Genomic DNA, 22,732 nt, shown 5'->3' with positions numbered 1-22,732 from the left:
GAAAGCAACAACTTGCATTTATATAGTGCCTTTAAAGTAATGAAGTTTTTCAGGGTGCTTCACACGGCTGAAACAAGACTTTGACATTGAGCCACGCATGGAGGTACTGGGCGGGATTCTCCGGTCCCCCAGCCGTGTGTTTCTTGGCGTTCGCTGGCGGCGGGATTCCCTACTTCCGCCATTTGTCAATGGGATTCCCATTGAACCCCCCCCCCCCCCCCCCACCGCCAGGAAACCAGTGAGCTGGGGTGCGCTGCCGGTGGGAAAAGTGAATCCCGACGGCTGGAGAAATCCGGTCATTGTGCTAGAAAACGCAAAGGAATTTCCATGCTTCTGAACAACCTGTCACACTACCCATTGCGTGTGATAGATGGTGGCAAGCTGGTACACGTAACAGAGCCCCAGACATCAAACATCTTGTCAGTAAACTGTTGTAGTTCTGTTCAGCAGAGCAAGCTGGAAGGTATGGGGTATGTGGAGATTGAGGCGAATCCGGATCTTGTGGTATGTACCATATTTTTAGATATTTCTGATATCCAAGTTCCGTGATTTTGCACAAATGCTTAATCAGACTGTAATGACCATGCAGTAGCAACTAGGTAATTAATGTACTCTGTGTTCTCTTCACAGACCAAGCAGAATCTACTAACCCTGCAGAAGATCTGGTGAGCAGCACTCACCAAGTAACAACCATCAACAAGCAGACAGCAGCACAAATACACAGTATGGGGAAGTAGCTTGTTATACTGGGAAAGCACAGGGCAAGTAACTGAGGGAAGGTTAAAGAGGGGTGACAGGTACAAGGCAAAGGCACACCTTTCCCAAATTGTGTAGATGTGGAACTGATTTTGCACAAGCTGTTGCACCATTAGAGACATATGAGAGTACTCTATGAGCAGTGTGGGTGAGTTGAACATCCAGATAGGCACTTCCGTCTCCTAATTGAATGATGTCGTTGAACAACAGTTGTCTGCACTTCAGTCTATTGTGGAGTGTGTGAGCTGTATTGGCATTGGAGGCCTCACTGTGTCTATGCACAATAGACATGTCTGTCATGAATGCTCCCTCGTCTCTGGAACCATCCCAAAATGCAATCAAGCCAGTTTCAATAAGCTTGGAGTCTGGTTAGAAGCAGTCATGAGGGAGGGATTCATACGCTCCATAAATGCCCACCGATCTATGCACAGACAGATGGGCAGACATCAGAAGGAAGTACCCTTCAACTGTGCCATGTGTAGACTGCGGACAGGAGAAGATTCTATGCATTCATATCTGTGACAGCTGTAAGAATATCAACACTGACTCTGCAGCCTCCATTGGAGCAGTGATGTAGGTTCAGCAGAGTTAGTCGTTGACATGGAAACTGGGCCTTCTGTATCTCCTGTAGCTGACCAGTAATGCAGCCAGTGCCACTCAACTGGGAATCCATTCATTAGTATGGAACATGCACATTAGGAATTGCACAAAATGCAAGGAAAAGGCATTATCTGAATACATTGAGCATGTCACACCACAAGATAGAATAAAGTTGATTCACTATTTTGCAGTCTGCAATTCTTCATTGTGCAGCTCACAGCTCAAAGCAGGTACAAGAGTATCAGTAACACGGGCATGGTGGAGGAATTGTGCATGAGGAAGCTCAGGCAAAATAAAAAGCCCAAATAGCTCAAGAGGAGATTATTCTGTGGGTGTCGGAAAGGTCTCGGTGATGGTAAAGTTCATGACAACCGTGATCTTTGCTGTTACTGACTGTCCCTGTGGATCAGGTGGCACACCACCCTCAGTGTTCACCATGACCCTGATCCTCCTTGTACTTGACCACATCCAGATTGCTGACTCTTGTGCCTAATCCTGTGGGGATTGGTGTATCTGTGCACCCCGACTGTATGCTCCTGCTCCAGGATAACATGCCTGCCACACGCTGACAGCAAGTTTACTGTGTGGATATTTTCAAATCGTTCCTTAAACTGACTGGAAGAAAGTACCCACTTTTCAATTTGCAGCTGTGGAATGATGTGCACGTTTCTCATTAATTACTTTTTAAAAGGCTTTAAATAACAAAAGAAAAATCACTTTATTTCTCATGTTTTTCATTAATATTTGTTCCATTTTCAGAACAATAATAAAGTTTGGCATCTCAGTCAGGGCGGGCAGGTTGAAACTCCTTGGAAAGATTTTACATGATGCCTCTACCGGCTGGAAGGACTAGTGCAAAAGGCACATGGGGAACACCACCACCTCCAAGTTGCACACCATCCGGATTTAGGAATATATTCCCACTTCATTGCTTGGTTAGAATCCTGGAATGTCCACCTGAACAGCATTGTGGGTGTCTGCACCACGTGGATTGCTGTGGTTCACGAAGGCGGCTCACCACTGGCACCTCAAGGGCAGTTAGGGATGGATAATAAGGCCTGGTCTTGCCAGCAAAGCCCACATCCCGAGAATTATTATTTTAAAAGTTAGAAGCACAAATGCGCATGACTGATTTTGGGGTGCTTGATTTTCTGATGGTGCAATTTGGAGGCAAAAACCGCGTGAAAACCACTTTAATAAAATCGCCTCATTAGGAGTTCTATGCTGAACTTCATGGGTGGGTTTCTCCGTTCCTGAGACTAACTGTTGACGCCGGAGCGCGCACACTCATCCCAGCCGCGCACACACTTTACACTCGCCACACACACTCATCCCAGACAACATGGTGGCACTGGTTGTGTTGGAGTGCCCATACAGCTGATGGGTCGTCTGGAGCCAGAGGGCACCTCTACCCCCCCCCTGGGGAGCGGCACAACTGTCAGCACACTATGGTGATGTTGGACACTTTCTGTACCCCCCCTCTCTCCCTGAGCAGCCACGGTACCGGTTTCACAATGTTTAAAAGCACAAGTGAACCGCGCCGTTGGAAACTCGGCCCATCGGAGGCGGAGAATCGCAGAGGCTCCGGAGAATACCGGGTCAGGCCCGCTAATGATATGCCGCGGTTTACTGTATGTGCGGAGTGGAACGCACTGACGCCGCTATGGAGGTAACGGAGAATTGCAATTTGGCGTGATGCGCCCGCCACGGTTTCTGCATCAAAACCAATTCTCCTCCCTATCGCGATTCCTGTCTGGTGTCAGCCGACGTGGAATCCTGCCCCATAACTTTGGGAATGACTTTTCATATGACCCCATTCATAAAAAGTGGCTGAATGTGTTTCCTGGGAGTTGACCTCATGTCTGCTTTTTAAAACAGAATGGTGCTTTTTGGACCAGGTGAAGTTTGTTTTTGAAATATTTCTTCCCTCTTACCTCTGAAGATGCACTGCAGGACCCCTTGGAAGTTTAAACTTCTGAAGGGCCCCTCGGACATTCCGAAAATGTCTCCAACTCGAGTCAGAGTCATAGACTCTGGACGGTTCTGACATGCTGACAAGCATGGTTACCCCGGAAAGGTAAGTCCTACTCCACCTCATGAAACTGATCTCACCCAACCACTTACACTCACACCGCCCAATCTCAACTCCCCCTGGCCTGACCGGACATCGCCCCACCCCCCCGACCTGACATCGCCCCACCCCCCCTGACCTGACATCGCCCCCCGACCTGACATCGCCCCCGACCTGACATCGCCCCACCCCCCCCTGACCTGACATCGCCCCCGACCTGACATCGCCCCACCCCCCCTGACCTGACATCGCCCACCCCCCTGACCTGACATCGCCCCACCCCCCCCTGACCTGACATCGCCCCCGACCTGACATCGCCCCACCCCCCCTGACCTGACATCGCCCCACCCCCCTGACCTGACATCGCCCCACCCCCCTGACCTGACATCGCCCCACCCCCCTGACCTGACATCGCCCCACCCCCCCCTGACCTGACATCGCCCCCCCCCCCCCCCCCCGACCTGACATCGCCCCACCCCCCCCCCCCCCCCCCCCCCCCCCCCCCCCGACCGGACATCGCCCCACCCCCCCCCCGACCGGACATCGCCCCACCCTCCCGGCCGGACATCGCCCCACCCTCCCGACCGGACATCGCCCCACCCCACCCCCCCCCCCCCCCCCCGACCGGACATCGCCCCAACCTCCCGACCTGACATCGCCCCACCCTCCCGACCTGACATCGCCCCCCCCCCCCTGACCTGACATCGCCCCGACCCGACATCGCCCCCCCCCCCCTGACCTGACATCGCCCCACCCCCCTGACCTGACATCGCCCCACCCCCCCTGACCTGACATCGCCCCGACCCGACATCGCCCCACCCCCCCTGACCTGACATCGCCCCGACCCGACATCGCCCCACCCCCCCTGACCTGACATCGCCCCACCCTCCCGACCCGACATCGCCCCACCCCCCCCTTGACCGGACATCGCCCCACCCCCCCTGACCTGACATCGCCCCACCCCCCCTGACCTGACATCGCCCCACCCCCCGACCTGACATCGCCCCACCCCCCCTGACCTGACATCGCCCCACCCCCCCCGACCTGACATCGCCCCACCCCCCCTGACCTGACATCGCCCCCCCCCCCCCTGACCTGACATCGCCCCACCCCCCCCGACCTGACATCGCCCCCCCCGACCGGACATCGCCCCACCCCCCCCCCCGACCTAACATCGCCCCACCCCCTGACCTGACCACCCCCTGACCTGACCGCCCCACCCCCCCGACCTGACATCGCCCCACCCCCTCTGACCTGACATCGCCCCACCCCCCCGACCTGACATCGCCCCACCCCCCCGACCTGACATCGCCCCACCCCTCTGACCTGACATCGCCCCACCCCCCTGACCTGACATCGCCCCACCCCCCTGACCTGACATCGCCCCACCCCCCTGACCTGACATCGCCCCCCCCGACCTGACATCGCCCCCCCCCCGACCTGACATCTCCCCATTCCCCCCCCTGACCTGACATCGCCCCATTCCCCCCGACCTGACATCGCCCCATTCCCCCCGACCTGACATCGCCCCATTCCCTCTGACCTGACATCGCCCCACCCCCCCGACCTGACATCGCCCCATTCCCCCCGACCTGACATCGCCCCATTCCCCCCGACCTGACATCGCCCCATTCCCCCTGACCTGACATCGCCCCATTCCCTCTGACCTGACATCGCCCCCCCCCCCCCCCCGACCTGACATCGCCCCACCCCCCCCTGACCTGACATCGCCCCACCCTCCCTGACCTGACATCGCCCCACCCCCCCTGACCTGACATCGCCCCACCCTCCCTGACCTGACATCGCCCCATTCCCCCCCCCGACCTGACATCGCCCCACCTCCCCTGACCTGACATCGCCCCACCCCCCCTGACCTGACAACACCCCACCCCCCCTGGCAGCACCCCACCCCCCCTGACCTGACATCGCCCCACCTCCCCTGACCTGACATCGCCCCAACCCCCTGACCTGACATCGCCCCACCCCCCTGACCTGACATCGCCCCACCCCCCGACCTGACATCGCCCCACCCCCCCTGACCTGACATCGCCCCTCCCCCCCCTGACCTGACATCGCCCCACCCCCCCTGACCTGACATCGCCCAATTCCCCCTGACCTGACATCGCCCCACCCCCCCTGACCTGACATCGCCCCATTCCCCCTGACCTGACATCGCCCCATTCCCCCTGACATCGCCCCACCCCCCCCTGACCTGACATCGCCCCATTCCCCCTGACCTGACATTGCCCCACCCCCCTGACCTGACATCGCCCCATTCCCCCTGACCTGACATCGCCCCACCCCCCCGACCTGACATCGCCCCATTCCCCCTGACCTGACATTGCCCCACCCCCCTGACCTGACATCGCCCCACCCCCCTGACCTGACATCGCCCCATTCCCCCTGACCTGACATCGCCCCATTCCCCCTGACCTGACATCGCCCCATTCCCCCTGACCTGACATCGCCCCATTCCCCCTGACATCGCCCCACCCCCCCCTGACCTGACATCGCCCCATTCCCCCTGACCTGACATTGCCCCACCCCCCTGACCTGACATCGCCCCATTCCCCCTGACCTGACATCGCCCCATTCCCCCGACCTGACATCACCCCACCCCCCGACCTGACAACGTCCCACCCCCCGACCTGACATCGCCCCATTCCCCCCTGACCTGACATCGCCCCATTCCTCCCTGACCTGACATCGCTCCATTCCTCCCTGACCTGACATCACCCCACCCCCCCTGAGCTGACATCTCCCCATTCCCCCTGACCTGACATCTCCCCAGTTCCCCTGACCTGACATAGCCCCACCCCCCCTGACCTGACATCGCCCCACCCCCCCTGACCTGACATCGCCCCACCCCCCCTGACCTGACATCGCCCCACCCCCCCTGACCTGACATCGCCCCATTCCTCCCTGACCTGACATCGCCCCACCCCCCCGACCTGACAACACCTCCACCCCAACTTCCCCTGGCCTGACTATCCTCGCCTGCTCACCCATCTGCCACCCTATCCCCTTACTGTGAACTCAGCCACTGTACCCACTTATCGTACCCACTCTATCCACCTTACATTGCTTTTCACATAATCTTTGGAACACTTAGGGCGCGATTGGACAACCACCCTGCGCCCGAAATGCAACTCGCTGCGGCACAAAGTGGCCGATAGAAGCTAGGAGACCCTGCTCCCAGGATCTACCCGGCTCGCAAAGCCTCGCGCGATCCAACGCAATCTCAAGATGTTGCAATGTGCGCAGGATCACTTTTTGGCAAATCTGCATACTGAAGCAAGACAGCTCGCCTCACTTTAACTCTTGAACTACTTGAGTTGCAGTTTCCTGAGGCATTGGCATCTATCCCCTTTGCCTCGGAGACCTCGGGTGTACTGTTCTCCACAAACGGGGACCAGACGGAACGGCACTCATGGGGTCTCCCAGGCCAACGGAGGCCCACAGCTGCATGCCCTTTGGGCAGGGTGGTACCCTGGCATTTGCCAGCCTGGCATCCTAGCAGTGCCACCTGAGTATCAACCTGGCACTGCCAAGGTTCCCAGGTGGTGCTGGCAGGGCACTGCCAGGTTGGCAGTGGCAAGCTGGCATTTTTCATGCAGCGGCGATTGGGCCATCACTACACTGAGGAGTTCCGGCGAGAGGGGCTCCTCAGTGCAGTAAACAGGGCTGAGTGCGGCCTCGGCCGCCTGTTCCACTATCTAACCCAAGTGCCTCTCGAGCACTGGGAAACACGCAGCTGAACACGCTCACTATGGGACTTTGTTCCCATTGAGCTAAATCACGCCCTTAAACTCTTTACTTACCAGAATACGGCAGCTCGTGCCACAAAAAGGAAGCATGACGTCTGTGTGAATCTGCTGCTTCCTCCAAGGGTTACTTGACTCATACCCTAGGAAAGAGCATCTGACTATCCACTCTGTCTATGCCGCTCATAATCTTGTAGACCTCTATCAGGTCGCCTCTCAACCTCCGTCGTTTGCCGCCTTGACTTTGCGACAAAGGTTTTTAGTTTCGACGGGCGGCACGGGCTTGAAGGGCCAAAGGGCCTTTTCCTGTGCTGTACTTTTCTTTGTTCTTTGACCACCTTACCCACATGCGTTGCCACTTTCAGTGATCGATGGACATGCACGCCCAGATCTCTCTGCATTATATGAGCAAACGTTTTTATTTTCAACTCAGTGCAAGGATTAACTCAATCGTCAACGCCTCATATCTGGGCTTTACTGTACTCTTGACTCTTGATTTGTTTCGTACATCCATTATGTACATTGGAATGTTGGAATCATAGAATCCCGACAATGCAGAAGGAGGCCATTCGGCCCATCGAGTCTGCATTGGCCCTTGGAAAGAGCACCCCACCCAGGCCCACCTCCACCCTATCCCCATAGCCCCACCAAACCTTGTGGACACGATTACACAAGGAGCTCATGGGACCAAAAGTTCTGCAAATTTGAAAAGTCTGCTGGGGTTTTTTTTTTTCCAAACAATGATTGCTTGAATGATGCAAGCAGTTTCAGAAGCAGGCATCTATGATTCTTCTATGAAGTCCACATTGAATAAGTCAACATAATGGGTCAATTATTCCTCGTAAGATCTTCAGAGTACGTCCAAAGTCTGTGTACCTTTAATAAGTAGCTCTGTTTCTGGACAGCAAACTCGGCCTCCTTCTGAAACTGTTTATTAAAGTTACAGAGACTTTGGACGTACTCTGAAGATCTTGCGAAGAATAATAGACCCATTATGTTGACTTATTCAATGCGGATTTCATAGAAGAATCATAGAATCCCTACAGTGCAGAAGGAAGCCATTCAGTCAATTCTCCGAAAGAGCTCCCTACCTTGGTGCACTCTCCCGCCCTATCCCTGTAACATAACCTGCACATCCCTGGACACGAAGGGACAATTTAACATGGCCAATCCACCTAACCTGTACATCTTTGGACACTAAGGGACAATTTAACATGGCCAATCCACCTAACCTGTACATCTTTGGACACTAAGGGACAATTTAACATGGCCAATCCACCTAACCTGTACATCTTTGGACACTAAGGGACAATTTATCATGGTCAATCCACCTAACCCGCACATCTTTGGACACTAAGGGACAATTTAACATGGCCAATCCACCTAACCTGTTTGTTCTGACCGTCTCCCTTGTAGCAACATTCAACCATGGTCTGTACACCCAGAATAGCTGCCTGCAGTTCCCTTTTATCCTCGTAGCCAGTATTATCACCACAGGAGTCCAGAGAAGGATTTAAACTCTGTGATTTATTCTGTTCAAGACATGCAAGGCAGCAGGCAGCACATCCAGTCTTGTTTTAGTGTCCCTTAGGTTAGCTGGGTTTACGGGGATTATCATAGAATTTACAGTGCAGAAGGAGGCCATTCGGCCCATCGAGTCCGCACCGGCTCTTGGAAAGAGCACCCTACCCAACTGCACACCACCTCACTATCCTCATAACCCAGTAACCCCACTCAACACTAAGGGTAATTTTGGACACTAAGGGGCAATTTATCCTGGCCAATCCACCTAACCTGCACATCTTTGGACACTAAGGGACAGTTTAACATGGCCAATCCACCTAACCTGTACATCTTTGGACACTAAGGGACAATTTATCATGGCCAATCCACCTAACCTGCACATCTTTGGACACTGAGGGACAATTTAGCATGGCCAATCCACCTAACCTGCACATCTGTGGACACTGAAAGGCATTTGATCATGGCCAATCCACCTAACCTGTACATCTTTGGACACTAAGGGACAGTTTAACATGGCCAATCCACCTAACCTGTACATCTTTGGACACTAAGGGACAATTTATCATGGCCAATCCACCTAACCTGCACATCTTTGGACACTGAGGGACAATTTAGCATGGCCAATCCACCTAACCTGCACATCTGTGGACACTGAAAGGCATTTGATCATGGCCAATCCACCTAACCTGTACATCTTTGGACACTAAGGGACAGTTTAACATGGCCAATCCACCTAACCTGTACATCTTTGGACACTAAGGGACAATTTATCATGGCCAATCCACCTAACCTGCACATCTTTGGACACTGAGGGACAATTTAGCATGGCCAATCCACCTAACCTGCACATCTGTGGACACTGAAAGGCATTTGATCATGGCCAATCCACCTGACCTGAACATAGAACATACAGTGCAGAAGGAGACCATTTGGCCCATCGAGTCTGCACTCTTTGTATTGTGGGAGGAAACCGGAGCACCCGGAGGAAACCCACACAGCCATGGGGAGAATGTGCAAACTCCACACAGACAAGGTTGAAATTGAACCCACGTCCCTGGTACTGAGAGGCAGCAATGCTAACCACCGTGCCACCCACTTATATCGTATTTCCAACATTTGCTAACTTTTGTGCTTGTATCACTATTTAAAGATATTAATGGCTTTAGTCCTTTATTCTCTGACCTGTGTGACAATATATCAACATTTCCAAGTTTGGCAGTCTGAGACTTGCATTGGGAATAATTGCTGTGCCTTGGATTCCACATCTATGAAGATAGGGTATGAGGATGGTACAAAAAGGTTACCAATATGAGTCACTGATACCTTGGTACTTTTTATTACATTAACGTGCTATATGTAAAGCGCAGGTTGTTGTGTGAGAAGACAGTTGTACAAAAATCTGCAGCAATTTTGAATAATTTGCAAGTTAGCAGCTTAGCTAACTCTCGAAAGTACTAATATTAGAACCAATGGGATTGGTCGAAGGGTACTGAGGATCATCTTTGGAATCGGGTGAACAAGAGCAACTATCCAAGGAAGCACGGTAGCATGGTGGTTAGCATAAATGCTTCACAGCTCCAGGGTCCCAGGTTCGATTCCCGCTTGGGTCACTGTCTGTGCGGAGTCTGCACGTCCTCCCCGTGTGTGCGTGGGTTTCCTCCGGGTGCTCCGGTTTCCTCCCACAGTCCAAAGATGTGCGGGTTAGGTGGATTGGCCATGCTAAATTGCCCGTAGTGTTCTAAAAAAAGTAAGGTTGGGGGGGGGGTTGTTGGGTTACAGGTATAGGGTGGTTACATGGGTTTGAGTAGGGTGATCATTGATCGGCACAACATTGAGGGCCGAAGGGCCTGTTCTGTGCTGTACTGTTCTATGTTCTATGAAGGAAGGGTGGACTGGGAGTAAATCAATAGCATGGCACAGAGGTAGGCTCAAAGACACATTTTGTCCCAGGAAGTGGTTCCATTTAAACCAGATGGAAAGGATCAGACACACCTAACAGGAGAATACTGGATGTCAATGATTATGGTCACTTCGAATGAAGGAGAGTTATTTCCCAAGATCATTGTGATTATGTGTGAGAAGAAAAGTGAGTCAAAAAGATGAAAAAGACTTAAGAGAGGTGGAAAATAAGATTTGCAGTCTCGTGGTGAGCATGGACCCGTTGCTGAAATTGCTCAATTCAACGCCACTTGACACTAAATTGGCCAGCACAGAACATAAATAGCTGTTGTAATGATGCAGCAATGTGTAAATTTTTGCAGCCACAAGTGCTCTTAGCCATACCTTCTTCCAAACTCAAGATCGAGAAGAGGGGGCTTTATTTTCTTTCTACACGTTTTATACATGACTTGGAAGTGTTTGTCTGGCATTGTTAGACCAGTCATTTAATCATGGAAATTGGAATTCCATCGACCTATTGTCCTCTATATAGAACATCGAACATACAGTGCAGAAGGTGGCCATTCGGCCCATCGAGTCTGCACCAACCCACTTAAGCCCTCACTTCCACCCTATCCCCGTAACCCAATAACCCCATCTAACCTTTTTTTGGTCACGAAGGGCAATCCACCTAACCTGCACGTCTTTGGACTGTTGGAGGAAACCGGATTACCCGGAGGAAACCCACGCAGACACGGGGAGAACGCGCAGACTCCGCACAGACAGCGACCCAGCGGGGAATCGAACCTGAGACCCTGGCGCTGTGAAGCTACAGTGCTAATCACTTCTGCCACCGTGCTGCCCTAATAAAACAGACTCTGATATGTTCTTCATCATGTACACAATAATCTCTGGGCTGCTGTAATCTGAATACAGGCATATCTTTGTGATCACCCTGAGTTTTGCAAAGCTAGTATGATGTATTCTGATGTCTTGGCTTTATTGGCAGGATAATGGCAAATTGCTAGTTTGGAATGGAAGTTAACTGGATTATTTTTAAATTTTCTCTTTCTGCAGATCCCCGTCTCTTATTATCCCCCTGGGCAGTACCAAAGCTCCAGCCAGCAGTACCGGCCTCTCTCCCAGGTTCCTTACAACTCGCAACGCAGTCCACAACTGACTCAGCCAGCGCAACAAACAGGTTAGTGAAGTACGTTTCATTATAAACTTAAAGACGATTTAAGACGGTGCAGCTGACATACATATCAGACTAGCCTTTTTAATCGCATGGAAAGGTTTCTTACATGGTCATGTTGTCACAACACAATGGGCTAGTGTGCGATCAATTCTAGCCCCACAGGCCCCGGAATCCCAACACAAGTAAATTAACCATTAATTAGTATTAAATTCCTAAAATCTTTGTCCCTTGGCTGCCCAGTAATATACAGTCACCAGGTTTGTAAGTTGAAACACAATTACTGTTAATTTATAACAAGAAATAAAGATGAAATATGCAGTAATTTCAGCTGGATAACAAGCAAGCTAACCAATTATACCCTACCCTCTACCCACACTCACAGGACAGACAAACACAGAGGGGTGGAAAGAGGTAAAAATAATAAGCATTAAGGTAAAAAAAAGGCTAAGAGCCCTTGCTTTTGCTGTAGGATTCTTTGCAGAAGGCTTTCCTCCCAGCACGCTGATTGATCAAAACCACCGGTGTACAGTTGGTGATGGTCTTTGCAGCTCGGCACAGCTTTCCTAGGGGAGGCCTCTGGCCCCACAGCAGCCTGTTCTTACAGAGAGCGATCAAATTCTGCTCTCTGCTTCACATCAGTCTCATTTTCCAGAGAGAGGGTTCTACTTGCCCAGGCAGTTTTCCAGGGAGAATTGTCAGACTCTGGTCTCTGTTTTACATCAGCCTTTTTTGAAGTGAGAGAGAACTCTATGGAGAGTTCATCAGTTCTTTGAGGGAGGGAGTTAGAGCTCCTCCAACATGGCTTCAGGACCAAATGTGAAACGTGCTCCAGCCTTCTGACACTGAGAAACATGTCAGCGAGATCAGAACCAATCACCGCTGGCTACCGGGCAAAGGACAGCATGAGCCAGTTCATTGGCCACCACCCAAGTCCATCAATCCGAGCCATCACTGATGTCAGTCTAAAACAGCACAGCCTTCGATGGGCTGAATGGCCTCCTACTGCACTGTAAATTCTATGATTCTGGGGAGGGGAGGTGGTAGTGTAGTGGTATTGTCACTGGACTAGTAATCCGGGACCCAGGTTCAAATCCCACCACTGCAGATGGTGAAATTTGAATTCAAGAAAGATCTGGATTTGGGGGCACAGCAGCACAGTGGTTAGCACAGTTGCTTCACAGCTCCAGGGTCCCAGGTTCGATTCCCTGCTGGGTCACTGTGTGGAGTCTGCACGTTCTCACCGTGTGTGCGTTGCTTTCCTCCGGGTGCTCCGGTTTCCTCCCACAGTTCAAAGATGTGCAGGTTAGGTGGACTGGCCATGATCAGTTAGTGTCCAGAAGGTTAGGTGGGGTTACTGGGTTACGGGGATAGGGTGGAGGTGTGGGCTCAGGTAGGGTGCTCTTTCCAAGGGCCGGTGCAGACTCGATGGGCCGAATGGTCTCCTTTTGCACTGTAAATTCTATGATCTGCCTGTCTGAATTAAAGGCACAGGCCATGGCTTCCTTAAAGTCACAGGTCCATTAAACATCCGTGAAACAAAATGGTAATAGCAAAAATACAAGCAATGGTGAAATACAAGATAATAGACAGGAACAAACAGGAGAGGGCCCTTACAATGTTCACCTGTAGAAGTCAATGACTGGTTACTTTTCAGATTTGTTGCTCCTTAGGCTTTACATTCAACTTTTATTTGGCTGCTTTTTCGTCAATTAAATGCAGTTTTCTTCCCTTTTGACACCCTGCACACACTGATGTAAAAATGTATTTCCTCTGTGCCAAATTTGCAAGGAAAGGTCATTTGGAACAACATCTCTGAAAGACATTACTCACATAGCTTTTCCAGCATTGTTCACCTCATCCAAGCCTTCAATGCCAGTTTGTAAAATGACTGTTTGTCATTAGCCTGCGCAAGGTTTTTCATCTGCCTGCCCTGTGCAAGTTGTTGACATCTGATCAATTTTCCCTTCTGGGTGTGAATATTTACCTCAAATGTAGCCATGATTTCCACTTAAGATTTCTCGGGTTTGAAACGCAATGCGTCAGCCTCCACGAATTGATTGCAGTTTTCTGCTTTGCCAAGTTGGGATCGCTGCCAGTGCCTTGAGTGAATTTTGGAGGGGGTGGCTTGAGAGAAACTCGAATGATGGCTCAGAGCAGCGTGGCTGGGACTCTGCTGGGCCAAAGTCAAGCAAAAGGAGACCTAAATTCACACACTGCTTTTTTGTGACACTTTCCCTCCTGCAATATCGATGTTTGTTTCAGTATCTCGGTGCATGAACTCAGAACCTAAACGAGTGTTTCCCCTCACGAGCAGTTTTCTCTCACGGGCATCCAATTTGTAGTGCCACCCAGGTAGCAAGTTGCTGTTGATCTTTTGGTGATTCCCATAACTCCTGTCATAATCTCCCTTTCGTAAATATAAAGAGCAAAGTTTCACATACCAGTTGCCTCTGGTGCCAGCTCCTAAATGCCACTATTCAATGTGTGAGGAAGCACAAGTGTTAATCATATATGAAGGCACCATAATCGAGCCAGATTCTCTTCTCATCTGAGTCCACGCACTGCAGTAGGACTCACTGGACAGCCAAAACCCTGGCTGCTTTTATTCTTCCTTTAATCCAGGGTGCTAAAGCCACTTGTATCCTGACTGAGATCAACTATCTCAACACGGCACGGTGGTTAGCACTGTTGCCTCACAGCACGAGGGACCCGGGTTCAATTCCAGCCTTGGGTCACTGTGGGCAGTCTGCACGTTCTCCCGCTTCTGCGCGGGTTTCCTCCGGGTGCTCTGGTTTCCTCCCACTGTCCAAAGATGTGCTGGTTAGGTGGATTGGCCATGATACTTTTCCCTGAGTGCAGGTTAGGTGGAGTTATGGGGTTAGGGTGGGAGAGTGGGCCTGGGTAGGGTGCTCTTTCAGAGAGTTGGTGCAGACCCGATGGGGCCGAATGGCCTCCTTCTGCACTGTAGGGATTCTATAATTCTATGAACATAGTCTGGAGGTGTAACCTGTGATCTTCCTAATTTGTAGATCGCATTTAATAACTGTAAATTCAACGCACCATCAGGCGAGCCCCCAGAATTGGTTTTAAAATAAAATGAGCATTTTTAACTGCAGAGACTGGGGTAGGAAGGTAAGTGCACTATTTCTGGTATTCCCACAAGATAAAGGATTTATTTGGCGGCATATGTCCCGCTGTTCTTTGTAATAATTGATCTCCTTGCTGAAACTGTAAACGTCAAGGCAACGGGAGAATCCAACTTAACATGACAGTGATGTTTTATTGAAGTTTCTATCGGCCTCGCGCCTGCCATGTGGTTTTGTTGGATCAGCAGCCAGTCCTTACTCTCTGTGTTATTCTGGAACATAGGTTTACAGGGTGTGATACCAAACCAGCAGCAGACCTACCAAGGGATGATGGGTGTACAACAATCCCAAACACCAGGCTTGATGAATAATCAGCGAAGCAATCTGGGAAACCAGATGCAAGGGATGATGGTCCAATACTCATCTGTTCCGTCATATCAGGTAATCTCGGAAAACCATCCGAAAACTAATTTTAAAAAGTCAAAACGCATTAATAAATGTCACTCCACTTGGAGTGAAATGTTCAGAATATTAGCTTTACCACAAAGTACTGTACTTTTACTGAGATATCGAGTTCCTTCACCTCATGCTAGTGCCTCATGTCTGTCCTCCTTTCCTCGAAACAACATAACATGAGGAGGGTCACCAGCATCTTTTTTGGTGAGGAGCCTGATGCTTCTGATTGATTCAGCGTGACTGTTTGGGAGAATATGTCCTGCTGCACTTGTTGCTTTGATTAGCTGTTCAAAGGTATCTAGTGCATCACCTGAGATCCCTGTTTGACTCCGGTAGCTTGTTGCACAATAGTGCCATCTGGGGCGCTAGTTTTGTACCGGCCAGCGCAGACGATCATAGGTTTGTGCCTGGTGCTAATGGTGTAAACCTCTTGGTGCCAATGAAAGCGAGAGGAGCATTCTTCAGTTAACATAGAACATAGAAAAATACAGCACAGAACAGGCCCTTCGGCCCACGATGTTGTGCCGAACTTTTATCCTAGATTAAGAACAAATTAATCTACACCCCATCATTCTACCGGAATCCATGTACCTATCCATGCCCCCACTACTCTCTGGGTAAAGAACTCTCTGACATCCAGTTGTCCAGTGATAGGGATGCTGCCCTGATTGGTATCACCGATGACCAGATTGCTTCCAATTAGCAGCTGAGTTTGGCAATCCATCGCTGCCCAACAGAGCCTTATCCCTGTGCCCCACTGATCCTCCTTGGCATCATTTAGTTGGGTTTCATGGGAACGCCACAATGCTGTGCCCCTTTCAGAAGGTAAATTCCACACACTCGGGGAGGGGGTGGTGGAAGCCCCAACTTTGTCCTGCTTCAGGCTTCCTCCTCCTCCTCTAGCTGTTTCCTCACTTCTTGCAACCCCTGGGGCATGTGGGTATGCTGGTGTTTGAATCCCAGAGAAAGTGGTCATTTTACTTTGCCTCCAATCAAGCGGCAGTTTTTCCTGTTCTGGGCTCTGAATGTCGTACTCCATGACATTTGATTGCAGCGCATTCCCTTTACCAGGGAACTTCCTCAGCCCTCAGTGAATGTAGGCAGCCTGTCCCAGAGGTAACTTACAGTCACGTGTGAGCTGGAAATTGCTTGGGTGTTGAATGATGCAAGGGAAATGTGTTGAGAAAGAAAATTCGAATTGCATCAATTGTGATTCCTAGTTCTTGGTGCTGTGTTTGAATTTGTCTTGCTTGAAGACCTCTGCCCCTCGAGTGAAAGCTTTACTATAAATCATTTGAATATTTATCTTTGACTGTTTATTTTCTTATTTTTTTGTTTGGAAGGTCTGAAAGGGGGGGGGGCGTGACCCCATTGTGGGGTGTGCTCTCTTGGGGGGGGGAGGATGTGGGGTAATGCCCATATGTGTGTGGGGTGACATTGCCCGTGGGTGTGGGACCCTCAAGCCCACTTAGAAATCAGGACACCTTTTCAAAATGGCGGGCCGATCTCGGAGGAGCGGGTCTGGCCAGCGGGTTCAGCTCCCCAGTGGGCTTGACCGGGGAGAAACTCCCCAGGGCCCAAATCAGTGACAAAGTGTGGTTAGATAGCAGTGGTGGGTTCGCTGGCACAGCCGCCGGTAACCTCCCAGCAAAAACCCACCACAAATGACACTTCAAACTTTTCCATTAGATCCCGCCCAATATGATGGTTTAACAGAATTGCAAGCAGCTAAATGGAGGAATAGGTGCTGGAAGTAGTTAGCAGGTCTGGAGAAAGAAACAGAGTTAAACCAAACCTTTTTGCACGTTTGTCCACTTATCCAAATGCTGTTTCTTTACTACAATCATTCCATATTCCCTTTGCCTTTTGTTCCACGACATCTTTGTTATTTAATCTCTCGCGCTCTCTACCCAATCTCAGATGTCCCCTTTTCATGGACAATGGAATCCCTACTTTTCAGAAAAGACTATTTGGTCCATCAAGTCTGCACTCTCAATGGGCACCCTATCTAGGCCCACTCCCCCGCCCTATCCCCTAACTCCACCTAACCTACACATCTTTGGACTGTGGGAGGAAACCGGAGCACCCGGAGGAAACCCACGCAGACACGGGGAGAACGTGCAGACTCCGCACAGACAATGACCCAGCGGGGAATCGAACCTGGGTCCCTGGTGCTGTGAGGCAGCCTAGCCCTAACCACTGTGCCACCGTAATCTCCCTCCCTCCTTTTGATGGCATAGATCCCATCACATTTCTGCTCTCCTTCAGTTTCAAAGAAGAGTCCTATTTGACTCAAAATGTTAACTTGGACCGGAATTCTCCGATCGATGCAATTCGCTTTCCCCGTCAGCAGGGCACCCCTGGCAGCATGGGGGTGGTTACAATGGGAAATCCCATTGACAAGCGGCAGGAAGAGAATCTCGCCGCCAGCGAACGGCGTGTGGCCGGGAACCTGTATTTTGTTTTCCATCGAATCCACAGAGTCCCCACAGTGCAGAGGGAGGCCATTCGGCACATTGCACCTGTACCAACCCTCTGAAAGAGCACCCCACTTAGGCCCTCTCCCCCACCTAGCCCCCCCAATCCTTAACCCCACCTAACCTGCACACCTTTGGACTGTGGGAGGAAACCGGAGCACCCGGAGGAAACCCACGCAGACACGGGGTGCACGTGCAGACTTTGATTATTGCTGTCTGGAGGAATTGGTTATATATTTCTCACTTACTGGTCGATTCAAAGAATTTCAAACCTTTACTTTTGAACATTTGGATAATCTACCAAGAAAGTGTTTGTGTTTCTCTCTCTCAATTGATATGTTGCTACGCAGGTGCCAATGTCCAGTGATTCTCAACTAGTTGTACAGCAGACCTACCAGCAGCCTGTCATGGTACCCAGTCAGTCTGTCCAGGGAACATTGCCTGCTGGAGGAGTGCCAGTATATTACAGTGTAATTCCACCATCCCAGCAAAATAGCACAAGGTAAGAGATTGTTATATAGTCAAAGCGCCCGGTTAAGACCTGCTTTAGGAAGCATGGTGTCATTCAAGATTGAGATATAATTTCTAATCTGTGTCATTGACAACCTCAATGACTTGGCAAAGTAATTTGGATGTGCCTGTTTCTTTTGCACGCGTGTAACTTCTGTCTTTAATAACGAATTGAAGCGTATCAGTAAACAAAGACTGGAGCAGTGCCTGGGAATAGAAGCTGACTATAAGCTCTCAGTGAGTGGAGCAGGAATGGTAAGAGGTATGAAGATAGATTCCCTGCAAGGAAATATAGAAGGGTCAGCACAGCAATGCAACATGCAGAACACACTACCTCTGCAACTAGAACCTGTCAATCGCAGATTAATGCCGGCGGCACTTGCAAATCAAAGGGTGCCCACTCTGCTCAATCCCTGCACTCAGCCATTTTGGGTAGATGTCCAGACGCACTGTGGTCACAAGCATGGTGACCAGGCTTGCCCCCCCCTCCCCCCGCAGCAAGCAGTCGAACGCAACCTTTGCTCGTGTATGGCACAGTGCAGCCTCCCCACAGCAAATATGTGGCTGAAGCATGTGGCAGATTTATCTCCATCCGAAAGAGTGGAGATAAATTGCCTGAGACTGGATAATACCAAGCGATTTGGAGGCTCATTCAGTGCAGACACCCTCAGCACAGTGATGCACCCAGTGACGGGGAAAGGCAACGGCCAGAGCTCTCCGGTCGTCGGGATTCACTTTTCCCGCCGGCGATGCACCCCTGCCCACAGGTTTCCTGGCAGCGCAGGGTGGTCACAGTGGGAAATCCCATTGGCAAGCGGCGGGCAGATAGAATCTCGCCACCAGCGGCGCACCACCAAGAAACACACCCAACATCCCAATCATCTAAATTCTCTTGCTCCCAGTGAATACACAGCTATGTCAAAAAAAACCTGAGCACATGTCTTCCTTCTGTAAGCGCTGTGTAAACATAACTTTTATGTGAACTCAAATTCTTGTGACACGTACTTTTCTTAATGCAGTCTTGGTGAAGACTACTCCCTCAAATGTCAACCCATTTTTTTTTTTCAATCTTTGCCCGCTGCTGTTGTTTCGTGAAACGGGTCCATGGGCGTTTAACAAAATGTTTGCCCGCGATCCAGTGTTGGCCAAGCTATGGAGACCATTCATCTGCCACACTGGTTCAAATGTCAGCTTGAACAGCACAGCTTGGGATCTCGACAGTGGACCGAATCCGTCAATGATTCGCCAAATTGCATGTTGTTCTGAGGAGCAGCAGGGTAGGATGATCACACAATGAATTTGTAATCCTGGCCTTGCCAACTGAAGTTGGTGAATAGGCATGTGGAGAAAGAGCATTATAATGTTGGAAAAACATGTATATAAAGACTTGCTTCAAGGATCTCAAACTTACTCTCCTGGTGTATTTGTTTTTGAGTACCAGTAAATCTGCCATGATGTTTGGTCACAAGAAGTGCTGCACCTGAGCGCTTTTTAATGCGTGCTCTGGTTCCAATTCAGTCTGAACGCAATAGCAGTTTGATCATCGCTGTAATGCAGCAAATTTACTGCAGCGATATATCATGCCCAACAAGGTAAAAATATTGCACACTGTGCTCATACTGGCATGGTAAGATTATTGATCAACCATTTTATAAAACTGACCTGGGTGTTCGATTCTCTTAAACTCCTTATTTCTGCACCCTAAAATATTCTTTTCCTCAAATGGTGGAGTTTGTAGCCTTTAAGGTGCTACAATCAATCGTTGCCCTCTTCCCACACCCCTGTCTCTACTTCCCCATCCATGACAGATTCATTCACAGGCACGAGCTCCGTCTCTACATGAACACAGATGAAACCCCAGCTCTTCTTCCCCACCACCCCTCTCAACTGTTCCACTGCCTTTGTTCTGTTGCCTTAAATTGTTTTCACTGAACTCCACTCTACATGAGGTAAACATTAGGAACATTGAAACCATTATCTTTGGTCCCACTTCAAACTCTGCGCGCTTGCCACCAATTCCATCCCTGTCCCCGGCTACAGTGCCGGACTGAAATCTCGGCACCCTACTTGACCCTTGGCTACTTCGCTCGTCCCTGGCCCTCCTCAGCCCAGCTGCTGCTGAAATCTCCGTTCATTCTTTCGTCATCTCCAGGGTCAATCATTCCATTGCTTTCCTGGCTAGTATTCCATCTTGTATCAATTTTCTTCATCCAACGTTCTCAACCATCATTCTTCTCTCCCCTGACCAATATTGGTTTCCTCTCTCCCCAGCCTCTGAAATTCAAAATTCTCATCCTTGTGTTTAATTTCCTTCCTAGTTTTATCCCTTCTCATTCCCATTACCTCCAGCCGACCCAAAGCACCAACTTTCTATTCCCCTGATTTTGGCCTCTATGCATTTCCCATTAAACCCCCTTTGTCTAACCCTGGCAGACGTGCCTCCAAACTGCCAGGGATCTCTGTGATTTCCTTCCCTTCCCCGAACCCATTTGCCCCTTCACCTCTCCTGCTTTAAGAAGCTCCATGAAACCTTTCTGACGAAACATTTGGTCATCCCTCCTCACATCTCTGTCTTTAGCTTTTTGTTGGTTCTGCTTCTGCAAAGCATTTTGGGGTTTCTTTTGGTGTGAACAGCATCAGGTAAATACCAGGAGCGGGATTCTCCGTCCCGGCAGGCCCGTTTGCCAGCGCGGCGGACCCTGCCGTCAGCGGGATTCTCCGTTCCAACAGCCGGCCAATGGGGTTTCCCATTGTGGCCACCCCACGCCGTCGGGAAACTCGCGGGCGTGAGCGCGCTGCCGGCAACACGGTGGATCCCGCCGACGGAGAATCCCGCAGCAGTTATTTTTCATTTCCTCCCCGAAACGTTTGCTTCATTTCCTCTGTTGTTCACAGTATGGAATATTCCTTTTTGCCTGCCTGCCTTTCTTTCACAGTATGGAATATTCCTTTTTGCCTGCCTGCCTTTCTGTGGTGAATGTTTGGTTCTTGCTGAAGCTGGTGTTGGTGGCACACTGCATGAGGGACGTCTGCCCACACCAGTGACGAGCACCTTGACTATCATTTGCGATTAGAGTTTGGGTCTAGCTGACTGATACTCAAATGCCCAAACTTCCTCACATTCCTCTTCAGCTCTGGCGCAAACATTAGGCCCCATTAAGAGGAGCCAGAAGAACTCCGGCTACTCAGAATATATTATTTATTAACTTGGCTAAAGCGCTGAATATTTTGGCTACAGCGCTGAATATTTTCTTTCTGCTGCTCCAGCTTAAGTTATTATTGGCAAATGTGTCATGTGAAATGGCTAGTCCTAATGCTCTCTGAGCAGGAAAAGAGCAAACAATGGCAAATCCCAGAATGCAACTCTTCGCACGTATATGCATGTCACAGTTTTTTCCACCAATTATTTTTCTGCAGCTTGCTCCGGCACACACTCTGTATTGACGGTCTGCAAGAGTTGGTGAAAGACCAACTCCCATAACACACCTCCCGCTCACAGAACCTCCAATTTAAATGGCAACCCCAGCGTTCGAGGTGCAATTTATAATCCAAACCCCAGGCACCAAAGCTGGCCTATATGCTGGAAATGTTTTTGCGCACCTTTTTCTAACATTAGGTAACTCCTTTGATGGGTAAGTTTAGTGATTTTTTTAAATTCCAAAATGTTGCAATTTCTTTGTGCTATTCCATAGATGTTGTTGCTAGCTATATCAAGAGGCCTTCGTGAAGAATGAAAAAGGTAGCCAAAAACCAGCGTGAAGAAATCATTTGAGTGATTTATTTGGTTGTTTTTGTGGCATACACTTTGTAAATAAAATAAAACAGCATTGGAAAAAAAAACTGAGGAATTTGATTGCTGGGTTTTCTGCTGGTTACTTGCTCCTCACTGGGGCATTTCTTTTGTTCATATTTATTCAATTATATTTTAGTAACTTAAAGATAAATAGTTACATGAGTTAGCTGCGAGTTACTTTTCTGCCCCGTTGGACGTGCCTGAGGTGTGACACTTTTAAGGTGTGACTCCTTGGAGGACACACTTTCAGGTGTGACACTGCGCACACGCGCTAGATGCAAGACTTTTAATCTTATAGATAGATTTGTGTGAGTTGATCTGTGTGATAGCTGCTGTGTATAAAACTAAACTGGGCAAAACTTTTTCAGCCAATCGGTTGGATTCCTTCAGCCGCCTGGTCCAGAGCAGTACCAGATGCCTCAGTCTCCCTCTCCTTGTAACCCAGCGCAAATGCAGCAACAATATCCAGGTTAGTGCAAATTTACTCTCGCACATGTTCAGATTAGCACACATCAACTTGGCAAAGCATCAGCAGCTTTCAGTACTCGCATTCTGACAGGGCAGCTGTATAAAAACATGTGTATGCTCTTAATTTCTCCGTTGGTCTTTATGTTGAGCA

At 50.1% G+C, this 22,732-nt stretch overlaps 1 protein-coding gene across 1 annotated transcript in view; it reads left to right on the top strand.

The window, feature by feature from the left end:
* The window catches only part of LOC119958094 (R3H domain-containing protein 2), a 148,581-nt gene that overhangs the window by 89,397 nt on the left and 36,452 nt on the right, over positions 1-22,732 (top strand). Inside the window, exons 16-19 of the mRNA XM_038786323.1 lie at positions 11,671-11,794; positions 15,161-15,318; positions 18,161-18,312; positions 22,482-22,582. Of these exons, the coding sequence (XP_038642251.1) occupies positions 11,671-11,794; positions 15,161-15,318; positions 18,161-18,312; positions 22,482-22,582 (535 nt within the window). The remainder of the gene's footprint in view (positions 1-11,670; positions 11,795-15,160; positions 15,319-18,160; positions 18,313-22,481; positions 22,583-22,732) is intronic.

This window comes from Scyliorhinus canicula, chromosome 28 (genome assembly GCF_902713615.1).
Source record: "Scyliorhinus canicula chromosome 28, sScyCan1.1, whole genome shotgun sequence".
NCBI lineage: Eukaryota > Metazoa > Chordata > Chondrichthyes > Carcharhiniformes > Scyliorhinidae > Scyliorhinus > Scyliorhinus canicula.
Note: the sequence above shows the minus strand (reverse complement) of the source record. Positions and strands in the feature narration are given on the sequence as shown.